This window comes from Micromesistius poutassou (genome assembly GCF_964030765.1).
Source record: "Micromesistius poutassou genome assembly, chromosome: 15".
Classification (NCBI taxonomy): Eukaryota; Metazoa; Chordata; class Actinopteri; order Gadiformes; family Gadidae; genus Micromesistius; species Micromesistius poutassou.
The window spans coordinates 8821207-8845341 of record NC_140285.1 but is presented as its reverse complement, the minus strand read 5'-3'; the positions used below and the strand labels follow the sequence as shown (position 1 = coordinate 8845341).

General features: G+C 47.7%; 2 protein-coding genes across 2 annotated transcripts in view; both read right to left on the bottom strand.

Moving 5' to 3' along the window:
• Positions 1-179: 179 nt before the first annotated feature.
• magi3a (membrane associated guanylate kinase, WW and PDZ domain containing 3a) overlaps positions 180-24135 on the bottom strand; it is a 103060-nt gene continuing 79104 nt past the window's right edge. The window contains exons 10-21 of the mRNA XM_084480150.1: positions 17020-17700; positions 12932-12963; positions 12103-12364; positions 11271-11365; positions 10487-10679; positions 8658-8873; positions 7808-7993; positions 7064-7157; positions 5770-5839; positions 5411-5548; positions 4994-5132; positions 180-3539 (exon numbers count right to left, since the gene is read on the bottom strand). Of these exons, the coding sequence (XP_084336276.1) occupies positions 2566-3539; positions 4994-5132; positions 5411-5548; positions 5770-5839; positions 7064-7157; positions 7808-7993; positions 8658-8873; positions 10487-10679; positions 11271-11365; positions 12103-12364; positions 12932-12963; positions 17020-17700 (3080 nt within the window). The 3' untranslated portion in view covers positions 180-2565. The remainder of the gene's footprint in view (positions 3540-4993; positions 5133-5410; positions 5549-5769; positions 5840-7063; positions 7158-7807; positions 7994-8657; positions 8874-10486; positions 10680-11270; positions 11366-12102; positions 12365-12931; positions 12964-17019; positions 17701-24135) is intronic.
• LOC311360065 (uncharacterized protein) lies at positions 18826-23814 on the bottom strand. Its single transcript, XM_084480151.1, has one exon. It carries the CDS (start codon positions 23636-23638, stop codon positions 22079-22081), a length of 1560 nt encoding a protein of 519 aa, XP_084336277.1. The 5' UTR covers positions 23639-23814; the 3' UTR covers positions 18826-22078.

Sequence of the window (24135 nt, the reverse complement as noted above, 5' to 3'; positions counted from 1 at the left end):
TCATGAATAGTAAAACAAAGCAATAGTGAGTAGATATATGAACAGATATGACCGCAGGGCCTAGAGTAGATGTGAAACATTTTCTCTCAGGTCTTAATTAATGGCACCCATGGTAACAAAATGAATGCTTGCAAGTAATTTATTCAGTAAACCTTTATTTATCAGTGCATTAACCGAATGCCATGACTAGAATATTTCCTTTCACAATTTTATATCATTTTCCATTCAATACTTAAAAAAATAATGAAACGATTTACAGAGTATTTTTTTTTATCTGAATGAGGGATTTTTTTTATACAGGTGCTGTACAATTTATAAACATTTACAACTACAATGAACTCAAACCTAAAAAGGCTGTTTGTATGTTGAAGCAATGCAAGGCCACAGTATTAAACGCCATGTGAACATATGGTACCGCAGCCCATTATGTGAAAAGGACAATAATTTATGAGCTCTAAACGAAAACTAGACTACTAAATGCATATATTTAGGCAGACCAAGAAGGGCGTTTTAGCCATCTATTTGGGTATTCTTTATTTAGGCTACTATTATGCAAGTCCCCCCACTATATCCATTATAACTCTCCTGCAGTACAGTACATAAAACACTAGATGTCTCTGCACTCCACCGTCATTTGTGTGGCAATAACGACATATAGCGCCCCTGCTGGTTACTTTCAATCCTGAGAAAATCCCCATCTGTTTTTTGTTGTTGGGACATATAAATAACTACAGAAATACATTTTGGACTGAATAATTAATGCTACCAACTACTTAAGGAATAGTTGCTACAAATTCATGGGTGCCATGTAAGACTTAAACAAATAAAATAGGTTAATTTCAGTTATACACTGCCAACTCAAAAGTGTCTAATATAAGCCTACAATTAATCTTGGTAAACAAGGGAAGACAGATTTTATACAAATATTAGACCAATGCCATATTTAATTCAGTGTTAACAGTGTGATGCAATGTCAACACAGGACGTGCTGAAACCACCAAAGCAATGTAATGAATGAACAAGTCCTTTCTTACCCCAGTCCAAGTTCTACACTGAAGTTACATTACAGAAACCCAACACAAGCTCCTTTTTGTTTCGGATTGACAAAGGTAAAAAAAAAAACAACGCACCAAGTTTTTATAGTCACATTTTCGGGGAATGGTCTTAAGAACCACACAGGTGACATTAATACGCTAGAAATATTAAGGAAGATAATAACAAATGTCTGCTTCAATGAGTAAAAGGCAAAGGCTTTTTGTTTACAATCAGTGTGATACGCCAAATCTGAATTGTACTTCTCGCACTATATATAGATATTCTGTTAAATAATAATATACAAATCCAACAAGGGACATATATAGTGACATAGAACACATAACTGCTAGCAGTGGACAACATCACATGGATGGATTCAGCTCGTGGGGCACACCACAGACACACAATAGAGGGAACAGAAGGTCTAGCTCCATGGTGCTCTATTCCCATGCATTTGCTTTCCCATGAGTATTGCAAACGTAAATACTTGAAACATAGTAGTGGCTTTTGACCTGGGTAAATCATTTTCAACGGTGATGCTTATCGACACATTATATTTCTTTTATTTTTGTTCTGGTTTCATTATCAAAAGATATAATGACTCACTATATATATAACCATGATATTTCCTTCTTACAGAATCTCCCAATAAATTACAACATCCATCCTCCGGAACCACACATGGTAACAAAGAAAAATAACTATAGCCACAAGTGTCCGGTCAGATGTTAGGATGCATATTAAGCCTCTGGGTGGATCAGTGCACTCTGCTACTGCCAAGCTGATGGGGTTGGGTTGGGGGGGGGGGGTGATACACTACACGCATGCTCTGACACACAAGTTCACAGCTCTGGTTCACGGTCGAGACGTAGAAAAAAGAAGACCCGGGTGATTATATGTCACCTTCTGAAAGTTGATTAAAGTCCTTCCTCCTCCTCCTCCTCCTCCTCTTCCTCCTCCTCACACATCCATCAACCACAGCCCACAGTGGAACAATCCCACCAGGAAGTTAAGATGACTGATTGCATCGGATGCTGAGGGGGATTGGGGGGGGGGGTGTTCTTTGGGTCTTCAGTGTGTAGTAGTGGACCGCCGTCCGTTCCCTCCCGCCCACACTAGAATCGGGTCACCGTGAGAGTGAGAGCAGCTTCTTCATTGGATCACTTCATTGGCACAGTCAAAAGATGTCGTCATCCCACCCCTGAACATAATTATAATCAAGTAAAACACAGAAGACCTCCCCCCCTCCCCCCCCCCTTGTGGACAAGCTAATATAAGCACATCTAAGCACAAATAAGTAGGTCAGAACAGGCTTCAAGACCCTGACGACCCTGACCGAGGCAAACAAGGTGAAATTAATTGATAATGAGCTTGATGATGCATTGTTGTCGTTAGTTACACAGTGATGCCAATGTCTCTTTAATAAACACACAAAGTGGTTGATCCTTCCATTCTCACCGTCGATGCTACGGAGAATGCTCCTCCTTCTTCTGATCCTTCTTGCTGGACATTGGATTCCCCGTGAGCATACTAAAACCCTTCATGAGCCGTCTCCGCGTGGGACTGGATCTTGGACGTACTGGGGACCTTCCAGGGACCTGGAGTGATGGGAGCCTTCTTGCCGCCGGACGTCCCGTTGTAGACGGTGTCCTGCAGGCTGCTGCTGGACCCCCTTGGGTCCCTCCTGCCCGCTTCTTCAGCCGCTCCTGGGTGCTGCTTGCCCTCCTGGTCTGCCTGTCTCTCCCTCTCCTTCTGTCTCCTCCCCTTGCGGCCCAGGCTACCGTAGTCGGGCTCCGGCCCGGCCCACTCCCTCTGGGCGGGGGGGTTGGAGGCGGGGCCGCCGTCTCTCTTGCGGCGCTCAGCGGTTCCCTGGGGGGCGTCTCCTCGCTCCTCCTGCTCCCCCCGGCTCCTCCTCTCCCTGGGCTCCTGGCCCGCCGGCCGCCGGGGGCTGTGGGGCTGCTCCGGGCTCCTGTGAGGACCCCCAGCCTCCTCCTCCTCCTGCTGCTGCTGCTGCTGCTGCTCCCCCCTCCTGGAGCCCTTCCTGGGGCTGGAGGAGGAGGGACGGTGGGTGTGTTTCTCCCGGCTCAGGTCCTCCTCCGGGGATCCATCGTGTCCTCCCCGCTCCGTCTTCCTGGGGCTGTGGGGGGCGGGCTCTGAGCGGTCTTCCCAGCCTGGGCCTTCTCTGGCCGGGCTGGTCTCCTGGTCTGGGGGGGGCAGGTCGAGGTGCGGAGGGTGTTGGTCTTGGCCTCCGGGGCTGCTGGGATGCTTCTGGTAGTGTTGCCCGCGGGCTCGCTTGGTCAACCCCCCGCGCTCGGGGGCGCCCACCCCTAGGGGGTCGTCGGGGCCTGGGGTGGTGGCGGTGGTGGAGGTGGGGGTGATGGTGATGTTGGGTGGGAATGGATATGCCTCAGAGGCGGAGGGCGGAGAGGCTGGGGATGGATGCTCATCTGATACAGAGAGTCTGGCAAAGCCGGACGTCGGGATAGTTGTTTTGTCCTTTGAGCCTGAAAATGTATGTTAACAACAGACAAGGAGAACGAAAAAGAAAAAAAGAACAATTCAAGCAAACTGTGAAGCCTGAAAATATCCATTGGCTAACCTCTTCATCGACAACCTGGAAATGTCATGCATTAAAATCCCCATCCTCTAATGTCCTCATTTTTGTACCCCTATTACCCCATCAACTACCTGCCAAAAGTTATTCAGATCCGGTCAAAATCATAAGATATGCATCTGTCCAAAGCCACAGCCACTCAAATAAAAGTTAGTAGCTTCACCCGGCCCCCGCCGCCTCAATTTCCCCCAGAGCTGATAAGAATGGCGGAGCCGTGATTGAGAGCCCAAAGATGCAGCAGAAAACCAGAGAGATAGAGTGAGGGAATGAGCGAGAGAGCGATGGGGAAAGTGAAAATATATAGACGTAGTGAAACTGAAATACGATTTTGGAGTTCCTACGAGCGTCACCTCATGCAAACTCTCACTCTTTGGACCGGAGAGGGGAAGCCAGTGAATGCACACACACATGCGTGCAACATGTTTGTACAATTTGTCGCTCACTATGCTATCAATATTTGGTTTTGGGGATTTCTGTGTTCTTAACCTTAACGTTCTCTTGGGATTAGGTGTGTCTGTTCAGTGGCATGTAATGTTCCAGTAATGTTCATAAATAAACTGAAGCTAAAGAAGATTTCTCACACTGCCCGTCGACTGCAGAGGAACGCTCTTACATTACATTACTTATCATTATTTACTCAGCTGACTTTTCTCCAAACAGACTTAAGGTAAGTGGCCACAACGCTGTGCTGCTTGTGATTGACAGGCAGGTGGGCCAATGACAACGCACAAGCCCATTGGGCTGTGAAGTGCACCGACAGAGACTCCTGAAATCAGCTGATTGTGTTGTGTGGACAAGGAGAGGTCAAAATGAGAAGAGAATACAAATGGTTTACCGAGGTTATCAAAAGGGACAGACCGAGAAAAGCAGTGACGCCTTTAGTGTTGCTCTGGTTTCATGTAGAAGCACAGGGTGGAAGAAGAGTTCAGACCTACAGGAGGAAGAAATACAGAGGTAGAACCAGAGAGCAGTGCCGGTCCAGACACAGAGAGAGAGAGAGAGAGAGAGAGAGAGAGAGAGAGAGAGAGAGAGAGAGAGAGAGAGAAGAGAGAGAGCAGGGTAGAAGGCCATGGATAGTAAGTGAGAGAGGCAGATTGATCAGAAAAAAAAACTGAACAAAAGGTAGGAGGAGAAAAAACGTCAAGAGTAACGCTTGCAAAACATGCGTGATAAAACAAATGAAGACGAATAACAACACATGTTTAAAACTCAGCCCCATCCTAAGGAAGCCATATCTGAACAGCCATTTTCCATATGTGCTTCACGTTCTGTTTGGGATCTATAAATAAGGCATGCGTGCGTGTGCGTGTGTTGGTGCCCGCTCCCCCTGCTCCCCCCACTCACTGTGATCGGGGACCAGGCCCTGGCCGGGGCGCATCAGGAGGTGCACCCGGTTGCCCCCTGCCTGGATCAACTCGATGGCCCTGGTGTGGGTGATGCCCTGGGTCGCCTCGCCGTTGATCTCCACGATCTGATCCCCCACCTGCCAGAGGAACGCACGAGAGTCAGACCTCGTTCTGTAGAGACTGCAAACCGTACGGATTCTACGGCCTTTACACTGTCGAGAACGCACACGTCTTTAGTCAGCCAAAACCCCCCCCAATAAAAACAACCAAAAATAATACATAAATCACAATTCATTCAGATTTTTCAGAATTAGAGTCCCCCTAAATGTTGCTTCAGTTCCCCCAGTGAAAAGGTCAAAACATCCCAAACTCATCCTCCTCGAGCGGGGGGGGGTTGCAGGCATGCGGGACTCACGTGTATCCTCCCGTCGCGGAGGGCCGGCCCTTCCTCGGCCAGGCGCAGGATGAACAGGCCCATGTTGTACTCCTTTCCCCCCCGCAGGCTGAAGCCGAAGCCCCTCTGGCCACGCTCCAGCTCCACCACGAAGCAGCCCTGTGGCGGCAGACGACAGCACAGCGCGCTCTTAACACATGAAGCACAGCTGAGGCACCTCTGCTGGTGCATGGGGGGGGGGACATTACAAGGAGGATTAGGGGCTGCTTAGTGTGGCGTGGTGCGGACAAGGGGTCGGTGGCGCACACGGGTACGCTCACACACACACACAGGCACACGCACGCACACACACACACTGGGTATTTGCAGCAAGCGCTCACCTGCTTGGTGCCCGGTGTCTCTCGTGAGGGCAGGGTTTTGTACTCCCTGCGGTCCTCTCCGTGGCCGTTCCTACAGGGCCAAACGCACGACACGTTGAGTACGCTGACGGTCACAGTGAGAGTGGGCAGAGTGACTAGGCTACGCGGGTGTGACTTTAACATCCGACAGCTCGGCGCAAGCCCCGGAATGAATTCACCCACGAGAAAATCTGCGTCGGTTATCGAGGCATCATCACCGGGTTTCACACCACCCCGCACCCAACCCCCCCTTCTTGTATATATATATTTTTTACGAAACCGGGCTTTGGTGTTTGCATGGCAGATATTCCCTGGATACATCATGTAAACAGAAATGAATGCACTGTCGTGACCCTCGCAGAGTGTATATACACGACAGAGAAATCGCGTCAGAGGAGGATTGAGTCTTCACTAACTCGACGACGGCGACAACACCAGCGACCGGAGCCCTGTTATGTCCACAGTGCGGCGGGGCGGAGCGCTGTTATTCCTTCGTGAGGGGCTGCCGCGCTGCTCTTTTACAGCTGGCTGGCCACATTTTACGGCGTGTTACAGGGCCGCCATGGGAACAAGGCTGAGCCGCCGCACACACACTCAGAAAGCCCCTCGGTGTTCGCAGAAGGGGGGAATGGCGGTTTACGCGGCGGGAATGCGAGCGCGCTAACAAGGACGCCACGCCTACAGAGGTTTTTACCCCTGAGCTGCCTATTAAAACACGACACACACACACAGAAGAGACTGGAGATGTCAGAGAGGAGTAGCATTTTGGGAGGAGGAGAGACATTTCGGATGAGGAATAAACTAGGAAAAAAAGAAAAGGGCAAAAAGGAGGACGATGGAGAATTGTGGCTGTGGTCATGGATTAAAAGTTTGACACAGGTAATCTGGATTATAAAGGGAGATCAAAAGGGAGAAGTTGGACTCTTCTGTAATCCCCCCCCCCCCAGCATACCCTCTGGTTTGTTTGGATTATACTTTGATCTATACACTATATACTATATGTGTATATCCACTATATGTGGATGTGTGTATGTTTATGTGTGTTTGGATATATGCATGTATGGGTGCGTGTGTATGTATGTGTGGACCTGTTGTGTGTGTGTGGACCTGTTGCTTTGTGTGTGTATGTCTGGATGTGTGTGTTTATGTGTGGACCTGTATGGATCTGAGTGTTTATGTGTTTATGTGTGTGTGTGTGTGTGTGTGTGTGTGTGTGTGTGTATCTCTGTGCATGCGTGTCTGTGTGTGTGTGTGTATGCGTGTGCATCCTCCTTACCTGTCGGTGTGGATGCCAGCCTGCGGGCCTATAACCCTGTGTTGTGCTGAAGGACTCTGCTTGGCTGAGCTGGCACCGGACGGGGGTCCACTGTCTGTAAAACATGAAAATACAATGTTATAAAACAAATATATAGAAAAGGTTCACAAAACCGCTGCTCCGTATTAAGCTGAATATATGGCCGCTGTGATGCATTGATCGTGAAGCGCGAGGACGGTCCATGCCAGGCAATGATGGTTATAGTTGCTGTTGTTGTTGTTGCTGCTGCTGTGGACGGGCAATTCATGCCCCCTGCTTGCGCTGAGGTGCATGACACGCGCCATATGAACCGTGGGCGAGGGCCGGGTTGAGGTCGTCTCTACGACTATAAATTAGGTTTGACAGGAAAACGCCCGAGCTGCTCCTCTATGAGATACTGCTGGATACTCTACTGCTGCCCTCCTTTGCAACACCAAGCTCAGATCACACCAGTACATCTAGACATCTGCTGCCGCCATATTCCCACCATAAACAGCTTGGGGCGCCCCGATGGCTCACCGGGTAGAGCTTGTACCATTAGGGCACAGTCCTAATCGCAGCGACCCGGGTTTGATTCCTGCCCGTGGTCCTTTGCTGCGTGTCCTCCCCTCTATCTCACATACCTTCCTCTCTATCTCACTCTATCATAAAGCATAAAAATTGCAAAAATAAATCGAAAATCGAAGAAAAAAGTGGACAGCGTTCAGCGCGACGAGGGCGTCTCACCGTCCTCGGGCACCACGGTGAGCGTGACCGAGTTGCCCGCCTCCTTGATGAGCTGGACGATGTCGTTGTGGGACAGGTCCATGATGGAGCGCCCGTTGACGGCCGAGATGCGGTCGCCCACCTTCATCAGGCCCGTGCGGTCCGTGGGGCTGCTCTCGATGATGCGCCCGATCTTGTGGGGAATCACTGCAGGCAGAGAGAGAGAGAGAGAGAGGGGGGGGGGGGGGGGAGATGAGCGAGGGAGGTGAGCTCCGGGGGGGGGGGGTTCTGGATGCCAAGAGCGCCGAGGCTCTACTGTCAGGAGGAGGACATGGCCCCAGGCTGGATCCTGAACATGAATCATATAACACGAGTATAAGAGGCATGCCGACTCAAACCGTAGCCTGGGGGCCAGTGACGGTGTATGTGGTCGCTAGGCAACCCAAAGAAAACATAATGTCCTCGCGAAGAGTACGGCGCATAATAGCGAATAATGAATAATGGACATCGGACCCATGATGCTACACTGTGACACCCGTAGCATAGGGCCCATCTCAATGATATGTTACGTTTGTTTTGTACACTGCCCTGATCGCTTCCTTGGGAAGTACAGCAATGCCATGTCATATAATGTCTTCTTCCTCTGGGCTGAAACTGTGCAAATAAAAAATATAATTCTAAATGTTAAATGTTTTTGCCTGAGTGAGTGAGTGATTGAGTGAGAGTGAGAGTGAGAGAGAGAGAGAGAGAGAGAGAGTGAGGGCACGTGTGTGTGTGTGTGTGTGTGTGTGTGTGTGTGTGTGTGTGTGTGTGTGTGTGTGTGTGTGTGTGTGTGTGTGTGTGCGTGCGTGTGTGCGTGTGCGCGTCAGACCTCCGGGAGGGGGCTTGTTCTTGGAGGTGAGGATGACGAATCCGAACCCCTCGTTGTCCTTGCGGTGCAGCGTGACGTCAAAGCACTCGGGCCGGGCGTGCTGGACAGAGGCGGGCGGCGGCAGCGACCCCGCCTCCAGCCCCCGCGGCACCCTGGGAGACCCGTTGACCAGGGCCAGCGCCGGCTGCGGGCCGCCCTCCTCCTGGCCGCCCACATCTGGTGGATGAATGGAAACAAACCAGAGGGCGTACCTTTAGATGAGCCATCAGCGCATCCTCAACGGAACAACGTGGTCCCTGATACACTGGCCCCATGACAACAACAAGGTGGTAATTCTCAGCATTGGAACGTGTTAAAAAAGACTTGTGTTAATTATTAGGTTTAATCATCTAGCAAATCATAGGCAAACATCACAAACACAAAGAGCTCTCTCCCCTGCTGACAGTCATATCTGTACAACACCTTCTTTTATTGATATATATCCCGAACAATTGTTGAAGATTTACTTTTCTGTAATGTTTCGTGGTGTGACACGCAAACATAATGTGTCAAGGCCTCCCCGATCCGTCCCTCACACACACCTCCCTAATCCTTTAAATCCCAAACACAACAAACTCGATCAGACTCCGCCGATGTGTTCATTTCACACGTTCAATCGAGGCGGTTTATGACAAAAAGGACCCCGGCTTTTATCGAGAGATGAAACACAGCGACAATGTGTTATTCATGAGGCGGGCAGAAGGACCTCAATCCCTCATTGTTGTTGTGTTGTTGCGGAGGCTACGCCTCGCGCGCATCACGGAGCAACTCCTCATTTCAAACCCCGGCGTTGAATAAACAAATAGAACAAGCGTCTAGGACGTGATGGATCCTTCATCTCGGCAATGAGGTCTTGGCCGTGCGGCGGATCTATCACACTCAAGAGGCGCGGGGAGAGTGTGTTCGCAGCGTCCGCAGAGTGCTTATTGGCGGTGGCTGTGCACCGCGTGAGGTTGATGTTGTTGAGCCTCGGCACTGCTTGTTTTACCTCACAGGTACTTTGAGATGTAAATCCACCATCTGATCTGATATGCACCGTCCCCTCCTGCGCATCACGCGAATCGACACGTGCTAAAAAAAAAACCTCAGACATGAGGCTGCTGCTCCCGCAGAGTTTTTTTATATGATTAACACGGCTCTGGTATAACACTGACTTCACCACGATGGCAACAAGCAGAAATCCTTTATTATTGTATTTTGTGCATTCTCAGATTTGGCCTCCATTGACTCATTGAAAATCCAATTTCCCACATCAAAACAGCTCGGTGTCTACCACCCACAGCCTGTTGATTTGAGCACAAAAGCAGAAAGGAAAATCTTTGAGTAGGAAAACAAAAACCTGTATCGGTAGCATAGACCCAGAAAGAGTGTCTGTGACGTCACCCATCTGTGTACACGCAACCCTTTTGAGGGTGGATATTGACCTTATATGTGTCACCATTGTTTTAGTTTTCAGTTTTTGCCAGTGGAAGCAATCCATATTTTCCCCATTGAGTGTGAGACCTGAATGGCTCCTTCAATCTAGTCTAAAACGGCCCAATCGCATTCAAAAGTAACTCTTTGGGGCGCGTACCATAGCGGCTCAGTCCTGAACGCAGCGACCGAGGTTAGAATCCTGCCCGTGGTCCTTTGCTGCGTGTCCTCCCCTCTATCTCCCATACCTTCCTCTCTATCTCACTCTATAATAAAGCATAAAAATGCAACAATAAATCTTTAAAATGTAATCCTATATCCACTCTTCTCCCCCCCCCACTGAAGCCTCACAGACCCGTCACGGCAGCGGCACCCACCTGCGTGCGCCACCTTCCGGCGGACGGTGAGCAGGACCTGGCCGTTGCGCGCGGCGTTGGTCATCAGGTCCAGCACCTGCTTGTGGGACTTGCCCTTGACCGGCACGCCGTCGATGCAGAGCAGCTCGTCGCCGGCCCGCAGGCGTCCGTCCTTCTCCGCCGCGCCCAGGGGCACGATGGCCCCGATGTACACCTGGGGGCCGCACGCGCACACACACGCACACACACACACACACACACACACACACACACACAATGAGAAGATACAGCAGCAGCAGTTTCAGCTGCCAGGGGGATCCATTGGCTCAGCTGATGAATGGATTTATTGTAAATAGACATCCTAACAATACCATCAGGTATTGAATAGACTGAAAATAGACTTTTGTGTCTTTGTTTTCATTTTATTATCCCCTGTGCATCAATACAATTTTGGAATCTGTTATTTTTTTAATGCTTATACTTTAGAAAAGGGAATTACTGCCATCTTAATTCACTATGTTTATTTTAAATACACGTCTTAATAGCACCACGCAAAATGGACAGTATTTCTCCGGTCCCCTTGGTATTTTTATGATACCCTGTGCATCCATTCAATTTAGAAATCAGTTAAAGATTTGGTTAACGTTTAGTTTGTCCTGCAGTTTGTGTTCATGTGTGCCCTGAGGGGTTTAGACCAGGCCATCTCTAGTATATACGTGTGTCTTCTGGATCCGGCAGTACAGGAGTGATCTCAGGCGGTGGTGGAGGAGGAGGAAGTGGACCCAACATCTGGGCTGATACTCACAGGCTGATCTGGCCCCTCGCCTCCCAGCACTCTGAACCCAAAGCCGGACTCTTGGTTCCTTTTGATGAACACGTCCAGGTCCTTGGTGTTGAGAGCTGGGGGGGGGAGATGGAGAGAGATGAGTGAGGGAATTGAATCCTGAAGTAGTTACTTGATATGAAAGGAATAAAAAGCTATTATGCGCTCATCACCGACGACACACAATGCGCATTAAAAAGCAATTCCTCTAAATTTTTGGTCAGAAATCGATCTAATAGTTGCACGGCCTCGCAGACTTGGAAGTGCGTACTTGGCAAGTCCGGACTTGTACAGACTTCCGAGGACGCGAGTACGCACCTGCAATTGGAACAGCAGCGGACTCGATGACGTCACCAACTCAGCTCTGTTAACTGTGCTTTACGGCCTCATGTAGGCATATACTACTGAACAATATAAACAAATTATATAAAACTAAACCCAAGCCTCTTTCATTTTAAAATAGTATGTTCATATTTTGAATGAATATAAATGAAAAGATATGCTTGTCGTGTATATAAGCTATACACACGACTTTTTATATGCAGGGTACAGATGCGCGTGTCTAACTGCCTATGTAGTTGGAGAGTAGGCTATTGATATAATAATTACGAATGAGCGAGAAATTACAGATTAGAATAGAAACACACACACACACGGACACCGTGTGTAGCTCAAACTTGCTGGGACCCTTTCAGGCGTCTCAGTACCTCATCTTTTGGCGGTGGAAACGCGACCCGTGCCGCACCTTTGCAGACTGAACCGACCCGCACCCTCTGGTGGAAATGCGCCACAAGGGGACTAGGGGTCTACTCACGCTGGCTCTCCAGCATGGCCCGGGACCTCAGGTAGAGCTCGGAGGGGTCCGGCTTGGGCGAGGCGGAGCGCAGCAGGGTGCCAGAGGTGGAGTACGGTAGGGGCTGGGGGGGCAGCTCCGCGGGACTCAGGGTCTCTGTGCTGGCCGTCATGTCCTGTCTCTCCGGCGGCCTCTGCTGTCCGCCGGACGGGGCTCCGGGCTGGGGTAGGGGCTGGACCGAGGGGTGGGACGCTGGCTGGGCTGCGGGATGCTGAGTCATGGCCTGGGACACAGGGGGGGGGGGGGGGGGGGAGACGTGCGCTGTGAGCCGATGGAGCGGGGAGGGCTGCCTCTCAGACTGTGTAATGTATGAGCACTGGGGGTGCACTAGACTGCTGATGCTCCATCAATGTCCTCCGCCTTCTTTATTACCCTTAGCTAAGGTTCTACACACTATACAATAGGACTGAACAAAACAAAAGGAAATATAGTCAGTAAAGTCGAATAAGGGTAAGACAGACCTGTTACAAATAATGTCCATGCACTCGATGCATGGACATTTGATAATCCATTCAACAATTGACATGAACGGTCATAAATGTAAAAACAAGTTGAATCTCCGAGATCTAGACCTTGACGTGAGCAAAGACATTGGACACTAATTGGATGGAGGTTGGCCTTCTGGTAAATATATCGCAATGTGCCATCATGTGTGTACATGCTACATTATCCATCACATTTAATGGTCGATTCTCCACACAATATAGGTCTACTCCAGAATGTCATTGAGCTGTGATGAGTTAATATCTACTACACTGATGTGAGATCGTAAGCACCGACTGGCTCTTACCGGTTTTAGGGGTTTGACAGGAGATGTATGACCTGCAGGGGGGAGGGAGAGAGAGAGAGAGAGAGAGAGAGAGAGAGAGAGAGAGAGAGAGAGAGAGAGAGAGAGAGAGAGAGAGAGAGAGAGAGAGAGAGAGAGAGAGAGAGAGAGAGAGAGAGAGAGAGGTTTATTCAGTGCATCAGAAAGTAACTTAGCTGTGACAGCACATTGATCAACCCCACCAGACCTTGGTAAAGAAAGACGTAACACAGAGCGAGTGGTCTAGTTCGGGAAAAAGTATCTTTATTTTATCGGTGAGAGTGAGTAGGGGATAAGAGTGTTATATGTTTGTTCATGCTCATGTTTTAAGGAAATACTCATCATATATTATATTGTATGAATGTTATGTTACACAATATATAATATATAATATATGTATATTGTTTGATCTTTCTGCTGGTCTGTACTGTATGATGTACCAGTATGTAGTGGTGCACGGGTACACAGAGAGAGAGAGAGAGCACGAGAGCAAGAGAGCGCGAGAGAGAAGTGGTGTGTAAAAGACAAAAGTACTGGGTGCCACTCCCGTCACGGGTGTCAGCGCAGGGTGAGAGATGGCTATGAAACGTTGACTGACAGCCTCTAATTGCATCGCTCCGAGGCAGGTCATTAGACTCAATGGGAGCCGGAGCCAAATCCTTTTGTGCTCAGAAAATAAACTGCGCTTCGCGTCTCTCCGTTGTCATCCAGAGAAGCGTTTCTGTCCCCAGGCTGGACGTCTGAGTCCGGGCCAGGAATGACTGGAGGCAGACTCGCGGGGCTGCAGTCATTATAGACACTTTTTAAGTGCTGTGATTCCCTTCCAGTGCACACACACTCACCTTCACACGTTGACGGTTCACGCACCTATTTCTTAAAGGGACAAGCTGGAATTTGTCTGCCCCGCAGACAGAGTTCACCTTCACACATTACATTATGTAATGTGTGAAGGTGAACTCTTTGTCTGCCACACAGACAAAGAGTTCACCTTCACACATTACATTATGTATCTCTGTACAATGAATAGATACACACTCGTGCAATCGGCCACACCATGCCACAAACACACACACACACACACACACACACGCGCACACACAGTGTTAGTAGCAGCAGCCAGAGCACACCTTGCAACAAGCCCCTGGAGCCTGGCACATGTGACGGAGGTGCAAGCGTGGATGGTACCAAATCTAGGCTACTGCAGCACACTGCAGTGAAGAGGTGAGAAATGGAACACGCTCTTCAAAATCAGCGACAACCTTCTCTTTGAAGCGGGCGCCGAAGGAGAGAGAGATGATTATCCGCCCCGCAAAATGTCTGCCATGTGGGAGCGGGGGGGCCCTTAGAGGTGCACTACACTCACTTTTTGTTTTTTTCGCTTTCTTCGTGGAGTTTTTTCTTTCTTTTTTTTTTTTGCTGTCTATTGTTAACGTGTTAACATTTCTTTTTGTGAATTAACTTTTCAGAATTGTATTATTGTTAAATGCATTCTTTAACCATTGTTAGTTAGTTTACAAACGTTAGGATGTTTGTAAAGCCTCACACTCCTAGCCTTAAGAACGCTCCTAGCCGCTGAGTTAGAAACCTGGGATTTTAGCTCAGTGGTTAGAGCGTTCCACTCCCATGCCGGTAGTGTAGTTCGAGAGGTGGCAGGTTCGAGACCCGAGAGCGGTGGAACTGCTCTCTGCTACACGTGACACGTGGGACTGCCTTTATAATGTGGAAATGACCCGACCTAACAAACACCGCTCTGTCCGTCTGCTCTTTTTGGTGTTGTTCCGTGTCTCTGAGTGGAGGTGTATCTCGCATGACTCCCAGGCAGCCCCCTCCCGCCTGCTTGACTCTCGTCATGGTAACCATGCCAACCTCCATGTAAGGGAGGGCGATCTAAAGCAAGAAGCGGAGAGCAGGTGGAGGAATGGATCGGAGCATGAAATGACTTCATTAAAGATGGGGGGGGGGGGGTGCTGCTCCGTCCGCGTGGCGTTAGTTTAGAGGCGTCTCCCTCCCCTCATGGTGGGGCCATAAAATACCCTCCGGATATCTATCATGAAGTTTATGACACTACAAGCTGTAATCAATGCTGTGGTCCGGGCCCATTAATAACTGTGTTAGTATACCTGTATTGAGTTCCCCCCTCTGGGTCGTCTGTTAATCACGTTCTGGTCTCAGTGGACACCTTCACTGTGCTCTCTTTCTCTCTGTGCTCAGTTTGAGTTCCGGCTTTGTTCCCAACGAGCCACAGTGTGGAAAGTACACAGATAACATTGGATGAATGAATTGAAACATGTTGGGGTCAGGCTGTGACACTCCACCGACAGCAGGGGGCATAATATCACGTTGCTGCAGACTTTGTTTGTTAAACTTTGGTGCCGTGGCAACAGGTGCCTACCCAGACATTTCAAACAAGCCACCTTTTTGCACTCCTTACAGTCCCCGGATGGAGCAATCCCTCATCCACCATCTTTCTCATGGATTCTTCCCATTTTAAAGCTTTTCCCGTTGTGTTATATCAAAGGTTTTGCTTCGCAGGGTTGGCTTAGCTCAGGAGGTAGAGAGGGTTGGCTGGTAGGGATGCACCGATTTATCGGACGAACATCGGTATCGGCCAATATTCACATTGTTGACTGCCATCGGCCTATCGGGAAATAAGATGACATTCACCGATGGCAGTGGCCAATGTTTATCTGCTGTGTCATATAAATTTTGGGCTGGCTAAACGTTGTGTTGGTTATTTGCAGTCTGACTTGCAGTTTCAGAGAAAAAGCAACAGGTGGTAGGCTACTAATAATACCACCCATAACAGCCGCTGGCTGGACACGCCTCTGGCGTGATGACGTAAGCGGGCGGGTGCCGTGCACACGTGTGGTTTGTTTACAAATTAAAGTGAAAGAAAATGTTGGTCATGTGGGAGTATTTCACTGTCGCTGAGAAAGATCAGCGGTATGCAGTTTGCAAGACATGTTCCAGTGACATTTCACTCGAAACCCTTTTCGCTTCGAAACCCCACATTCCCCACAGTGGAGAAAGGTTGGTCATCTAATGCGATGAACTCCATCACCTTGTTAGTGATCCCTTTAGCTTTGGCGCTGTCCGTGGGGATTTTTTTCCCTTTCTCAAATGCTGTGGTTATCGACTGAGTCTTGCTGGTGGTGGTTTGTGCTTTCTTGGTGTCCCGTTCATTTCTCCGTTTTTTATCGGCTTTCAGGTAATCGTTGTACACTTCTCCATGTCTGCTTTTCAAATGGCTGATGAGATTTGATCAGTGTTTGTAATAACGCCATTATTTTTTCAGTAACGGGTAATCTAACTAATTAATGTTTCCGTTGTTACAACGCCATTACCGTTACTGACCGTTAAATGCGGTGCGTTACTATGAATTGATTGGTTCCCTGGCTCCATACACAAACTGCTAGTGAGGAGACCAGCTGGTTTAACAACGAGATAAGCGATTATGATTGGCTAAGGCAGAGTCATGTTTCATGGTAGCCAATCGGAGCCAGTGTTTTTACACACAAGCCAGGATACGCGTGCCACACGCACATGCACACACAAACACGAAACAGATTCGATGAAGCAGTAGAAATGGCGAGTCCGGAGCAATCCGATGAAAAGTTGTCATTTTCAATTCATTGAGGTCAAAGGCAAGAACGTGCATGAAAAGGTTGAATAAATAACAACAACAACAAACAAAAAAAACATCGGTATCGGCATCGGCTATTGGCCAAATTGTTATTTTAAACATCGGCATCGGCCCAGAATTTCACAATCGGTGCATCCCTATTGGCTGGTAACTGGAAGGTTGCTAGTTTCGATCCCTGGCTCCTCCTAGCGGAGTGTCGAGCGTGTCCCTGAGTGAGACACCTATCCCTAATTGCTCCTGACGAGCTGGTGGTCGCCCTTGCCTGGTTGACTCCATTAGGTCGCTTTGTATAAAAGCGTCTGCTAAATGCCCTACATCTAAACATACAACGTGGGCCTGTGAGCCCCTTTGATGACCCGTGTGACTCAGGGCTGCACCGCTCGCAGTGACGGTGACCACAGCCGCCGACGTGCGTCGCTCCGCCACTCACCTCCCCTCAGCACCAGCACGCTGACCTCGCTGCCCACCGCCAGCTCCTTCAGGATGTCCACCACCTGGGCGTGGCTCAGCGTCTGCACGTTCTGCCGGTTGATCTCCTTGATAACGTCGCCCTTCAGCAGGCCCCGGCACCACTGGGCGTCCAGGATCATCTTCACCTTCTGGCCCAGCGGGCAGTCGGCGATGGCGAAGCCGAAACCGCCGGGGCCCTTCAACAGGGGCACGCCGATCAGCTCGGGCTGCAGCAAGGTGGGGTCCGGGCCCTCCGGGGCCGCCTGGGGGTGCGGGTGGTGCTGGTGGTGGTGGTGCCCCGGCGGGTGATGGGGTTGTTGTTGTTGTTGTTGGTGCTGGTGGTGGTGGTGGTGGTGGTGATGGTGGTGGTGGCGCCCTCCGTTGGCCACGGCGGCGCCCTGCCTGGGGAGGGTGGCGCCGCCGTCGGGGACGTCGTGGTGGGTGTCGGGCCGGGCGGAGGGGGACGGGGTCTGGGAGGGGTCTTTGGCCTCGGCCGCGGCGGAGGCCTCGCTGCCGCTGCCGGCGTCGGCGGGCAGCGGGTAGCCGCGGCACAGCACCAGGTCCACGTACTGGTTGATGGGGATGCACTGGAACATCTGCACCACGTCGGCGTGGGTCTTGCCCAGCACGCACAGGCCGTTGATGTCCACGATCACGTCGCCTGGGGGGGGGGGTCAAAGGGCAGGGTGTTAATAGGGCTTGTTGATGCGAGCACCGTTACGCTGGGGAAGAACATTGTGCCAGCACGGACGACCACGAAACAACAGATTTTAGGACAGCTCTGACGAAGAAAGGACAGCATGTTCTTGATTAAGGAAATGTTAACATTTGTATGTTTTTAAATGTTAACATTTGTATGTTTTTAAATGTTAACATTTGTATGTTTTTAAATGTTAAAGGACAATTCCGGTACTTTGAACGTTGAGGCCCCTTTCTGGTTTGTCTAGGATGAAATAGAGTGGTTGACAACGAAACTTTGACTATTGGTCCTGTCTCGGGTATTTGGCTCATTTAGAATCACCCCTGCCTGCCTCACAATGGCTGGCTACGGGCATTCACAAACCTGTCCTTAAAACAACCCTAAACGTTTGTTTTCAGAAATGTGCAACTCACCGAGTGGTAAGTGGTGTTGGCGTTGATGTTCCAAATCAAGTATCGTAGCGAAATACAGTTTCTGTCGTGTTGCCAGCTCTGTCCTGGGGTGCTCCCTCGACCCAGTGGAGGTGGTTGGTGACAGGAGAACACGTCCCACCCCCTTCACGGGACACTTACATCACTGAGCAGCACCTCCAGTGACAGGCTGAGACACCCGCGGTGTGGGACAGAGACGTACCGCAGGACGTTCCTTCTTGCTAGCAGTCAGACTCCACAATCAGCACTGCTCTCACTGACACACATATTGTATTTTTTTTATATTTGATTGTATTTTGCATGACTGTCGTCTTTATTTCTTTATTTGCATTATCGTCTTTGCTCTTTGCTGCTTTAACACTGCAAATTTCCCCACTGTGGGACTAATAAAGGATTATCTTATCTTATTTTGCACGTTTAGGGTTGTTTTAAGGACAGGTTTGTGAATGCCCATAGCCAGCCTGAAGCAGGCAGGGGTGATTCTAAATTAGCCAAATACCCGAGACAGGACCAATAGTCAAAATTTAGGTGTCAACCACTCTATTTCATCCTAGACAAACCAGAAAAGGGCTAAATTTTCCTTTAACTATCCCAAATGCAAATTTTGCCCTGCTGTGACTTTTTCTAAATACCTCCATTGATAAAATAGGCAAGGCAAGGCAAGGCAACTTTATTTATATAGCACTTTTCATACACAAGGCAGACTCAGAGTGCTTCACATATAAACATTGTCATACAATAAAAGAAAACAATAGTTAAGTAAAAAGTAAAATAGATAGAAAATAAAGGCAAAGTTTAAAAAACATTTTAGAAAGGCAGAGTTAAAAGAAATGCATTTTAGAAAGTGAGAAAATAAAGGCAAAGTTAAAATAATAAATATTTAAGATTTAGCAGAAAGCTAAAGCAAACATAAAAGTCTTCAGTCTTGTTTTAAAAGCTGTCAGAGTTGGGGCAAGTCTTAAATCCTCAGGGAGTTTATTCCAGCTATTTGTTGCATAGTAACTAAATCCTGCTTCCCCATGCTTCGTGTTGACTCTGGGGATAATTAACAGATTGGTCTCAGAGGATCTTAGTGGCCTAGAAGGCTTATGTAGTGGAAGCATATCAGTTAAATATTTTGGCCCTAAACCATGTAGGGATTTATAGGTTAGCAACATGATTTTAAAATCAATTCTCTGACATACAGGGAGCCAATGTAATGATTTAAGAATTGGTGTAATATGTTCACATTTTTTGGTCTTTGTTAGAACTCTAGCAGCGGCATTCTGAACAAGCTGTAGTTGCCTTAGAGTTTTTTTTGGGAGACCTGTAAGGAGACCATTGCAGTAATCAAGCTTGCTAGTGATAAAGGCATGTACAAGTGTTTGTAAGTCTTTGGTAGACATGAGCCCTCTAAGTCTTGCTACGTTTTTAAGGTGATAATATGCAGATTTTGTAACTGATTTGATGTGACTGTCGAAATGTAAATCTGAATCCATGATAACCCCTAGATTTCTGGCTTTGATTGAGGTTTTCAGGGACAGAGATTGAAGGTGTTGGGTAACTTTAAGCCTTTCGGTTTTAGCACCAAATACAATTATCTCGGTTTTGTCCTCATTTAGTTGAAGGAAATTTTGGCACATCCAGTCTTTGACTTGCTCAATGCACTGGCACAACAGATCAATGGGCTGATAGTCATTTGGTGATAGAGATACATAGATTTGCGTGTCATCAGCATAGCAGTGATGGTCAATATTGTTATTTTGCATGATCTGCCCTAGTGGGAGCATGTAGATGTTGAATAGAGAGGGTCCTAAGATCGAACCTTGTGGGACTCCACATGTCACGTTTGTTGATTCTGAAACAAAGTCGCCAATGGAAACAAAGTAGTTCCTATTTTGTAGGTAGGACCTAAACCAATTTAAGACTGTGCCTGAAAGCCCCACCCAGTTTTCTAATCTGTCCAAAAGTATTGTATGGTCTACAGTGTCGAATGCAGCACTGAGGTCTAGTAGCATTAGTATTGAGATTTTGCCAGAGTCTGTGTTAAGACGAATGTCGTTTACAACTTTAATAAGGGCAGTCTCGGTGCTGTGAAGGGGTCGAAATCCAGATTGGAAGGTGTCATAGCAACCAGTTGATGCCAGGAAGTCACTAAGTTGCTGGAGAACAACTTTCTCAATGATTTTACTTATGAAGGGTAGATTTGATATTGGTCTGTAGTTGTTAATAATAGAGGCATCTAGGCTCCGCTTTTTTAAAAGGGGTTTGATAACTGCAGTTTTTAAGGCTTTTGGGAAAGTGCCTGATTGGAGAGAGTTGTTAACTATTTGCAATATGTCTATTGCTAGGCAGTCAAAAACATTCTTAAAGTGGTTGGTAGGTAAAGTATCAAGGCAACAGGTGGATGGCTTCAGTTGTGTCACAGTTTCCACAAGAGTTTTAGAGTCTATGACATTAAAGCATGTCATTGCCATGTTACTTTTGCCTGGATATGGTGGTAGTCCAGCATTTTTGTTTAAAGTGGAGACATTGATGGCGCGTCTGATGCCTTCAATTTTATCAGTATAAAATGCTGCAAACTCATTGCATTTCTGAGTGGAATGAAGGTCAGGTGGAATTTGTGTTGGGGGCTTGGTCAGTCTGTCAACAGTTGTAAATAGGGTTTTGGCATTATTAGTATTGTTTTTAATGATATTGGAGAAAAATGTTTCTCTAGCACTTTTTAAGTCTAAATTGTAGGCACAGAGGCTCTCTTTATAGATGTCATGGTGAATATGAAGTTTTGTTTTACGCCATTTGCGTTCAGCCTTCCTGCATTCTTTTTTCTGGGCTGTTACAAAAGCAACTTTTCTCCAAGGTGCCTTTTGCTTTCCAGAAATCGTTTTAACCTTATAAGGTGCAATGACATCTATGACTTTCAAAATTTTCAAATTAAAGTTTTCTAAAAGATCATCAGCAGAACATGGGTTGAGAGGTGGTAGCAAGGAGATGGCCTTTTTAAAAAGTACATTAGAATGTTCATTGATATACCGTTTTTTGACAGTATTTGATTTTGTCTGTATGTCGGGAATAAAAGATATATTAAAGAAAACACAGAAATGGTCAGACAGTGAAGGATCAGTCACAGAGAGATCTGAAACATTGAGACCCTTTGTGATAACCAGGTCTAGAGTGTGCCCCTTACAATGAGTAGCCTCTTTCACATGTTGAGACATTTCAAATGTGTCCAAAATGGTAAAAAGTTTTTTTGCACACTTATCATTAAAATCATTAGTATGAAAATTGAAGTCACCAGTTATAACTAGAGAGTCAAAGTCTGTGGAGATGCTAGACAATAATTCTGTAAAGTCATCGAAGAAATTTGCAGCGTATGTGGGTGGCCTGTAAATAATTAATAGGAGAACTCTGGGGGAACATTTCAATACAACACAAAGGTATTCGAATGATGGAAAATCACCAAATAGCATCTGTTTCCCCTGAAATACATTTTTAAATATAGCAGCAACCCCTCCACCTCTTTTTCCAGATCTACATACATCAAAAAAGTTATAGTTGGGAGGAGCTGTCTCTATCAGAACGGTTGCACTGTTATTTTGTTCTAGCCATGTTTCAGTTAAAAACATAAAATCCAGTTGAGAAGTGGTAATAAAATCATTAACTAAAAAAGATTTGTTATTAAGAGACCTAACATTAAGTAGACCCATCCTGATGGTGTTATTGATAGGCTTTAAGGTTGATTTGGGTTTGGAGAGAATAGGTATGAGATTTGAGAGGTTAGCAGTGCGTCTAAGTTTCCCTTTGTTTACTCTCTTAGTGATTACAGCAGGAATGCAAAAGTTGCCATGTTTTGATGTAGGCAACCTTGGGTTCAACAGATTATGCAAAACTTCCTTTGTGCTGTGTCTACGGCTGAACCCTTTTTTGTCTCAGTAATAATCAGGACTACTATCAGTACAGGGAGGGGGGGGCTGGGGCGCCCTCCGCTTGGGTGTTATCAGACTGTGGTCATGACGTGGGGATGGTATCATTGACGCAGATGCAATTTTGATGCCAACATTTCTCAGTTTCTTAAATTCATCTGGAAAATCATAAAGGGAGGAGACAGTGGAACTGGAGTTGTCGTTGTGGCTATGGGAGAGATGAGGCTGGTGGTCATCATCAGCGGGAGACAGCTGGAGGTCAGAGGCAAAGGGGGGAGGCATGGTGTCGATGGTGTCGGGCAGGCTGTTGTCTCTCTTCAAGGTCTGTGGTCTGTCTGCTATCTGTGTGTCAGATAGTGGGACAGTAGATGTGTGGGGGAGGCTGTAGTCTCGCTTCTTCTCATGGTGGGAGAGTGAGAAGAGAAGATTGTCCCTTAACAGTTTTGAGCCTAACCTGTTTGGGTGTAGGCCATCTGCTCTGAAAAGGTATTTGCGCCCCCAGAACAAGTTGAAATTGTCAATAAAGCCCCTTCCTCTTTCATTGCAGACTCTTGAAAGCCATGTATTCAGTGCAAGTAGACGACTGAATCTGTTTATTCCCCTGTCAACTGCTGGTATGGGTCCACTGATGAATGACCTAATGTGTAATTTGTCCAGTGTGTCCAATAGTTCAGTGAAATCCCTCTTCAGAAGTTCTGACTGTTCTCGTCGAATATCATTAAGTCCTGCATGCACAATAACCTGTGAGATTTTGGGGTTTTCCAATATAATTGTGGTTAGTTTCTGGTTGACATCACTAACCATCACATCTGGGAAGTAGCATGTTTTGATCTTCTTACCGGTTATATCCTTTATGGTTGAGTCTCCTACAATCAGAGTGTCTGGTTCATCTGCTTTCTGTGAGATGGGCCCTTGTTGACTTGAGGTGGCGGTGGCAGACGCATGCACAGCTCGACTCCGTGGCGACTGGTTCTTGTTCCGTCTCTGTCCCCACCGTCCGTCCGGACGCATCCTGGGGCTCAGGGGTGCACGGGTGGCAGATGCATGCGCAGCTGGCCTCTCTGGCGACAGGGTCATGGTCGGTCTCTGTCCACACCATCCGTCTGGACGCATCTCGGGGCTTAGGGGTGCGTGGGTGGGAGGCGCGTTCGTGGACTCCTGGAGTGGCAGGAACCGGTTCTTCAGCGGCATGGTAAACTTCAGCGATTTGTTAATCCGGCTGAATTTAGCTTTGGGAAGCTTAGCATTTGGCGTTGAGTGAACTTGTTGATTCACTTTGGAATGTTGTTTGGGCTTAGCGCCGACTCTGTGCCAATGAGAGGCAGTTGGAATTGTCTCTCTCTTGTCCAGCTTCGGGAAGGATACAGTGTAGCTTTGATCATCCTGTTGTGTATTTGTCTGAGCTAGCTCAGCAAACTCACCCATCGGCACTGTATCCTGGAGGAGTCCTTTGCATTTTTCTAATGCTGCTAGCCTCGCTTCAAATAGAGCCACTGTCTGTTGCAGTTTGGTGCAGTCTGTGCATTTCCCAGTCTCTGTGCCTGAGACATCCGAGTACAGAGGCATGTTGGCGATAGGAAAGTCCAAGGCTTTTGCTGCGGTCTGATCCGGTAGTCAAAGTGCCAAAAAGTATTGTTGAATCGAGCAATTGAGGTTGACAGAAACAAACTATATATTCTTAAGTATTATGATCATGAAATAAAATAAAATAAAGTAGACCTGAACGATGAATTAAGTAGTTTTTGCCACTGTCTAGCGGAGCTTCGGGAAACACGACCTCTCTCTCTGCTGTCTCTTATCTCAGGGGTCAAATAATACAATAACAGTTTAAAAAAGAACAGGGCAGAATAATAATACAAAAAAGGACAACAAATTTAGATGGGATCCATAATTATTGATGCGGAAAATGCTTTAAATAAGCTAAATAAGCTTCTTACAACCACAAGGCTGGTTTCGATTTCCTATTCACCACACAGACTAAATCCTGGTAAACTGTTTTTTAGTGAGGTTAAGAAAAGGTTTTGAGAGAATAAACAGAGAGTGGCAGATTGGCTGGTGGGTTG

Bases quoted from the DNA above. Each gene is read 5' to 3' on its own strand.
- LOC311360065 (XM_084480151.1), bottom strand. From the start codon at position 23,638: ATGCCTCTGTACTCGGATGTCTCAGGCACAGAGACTGGGAAATGCACA.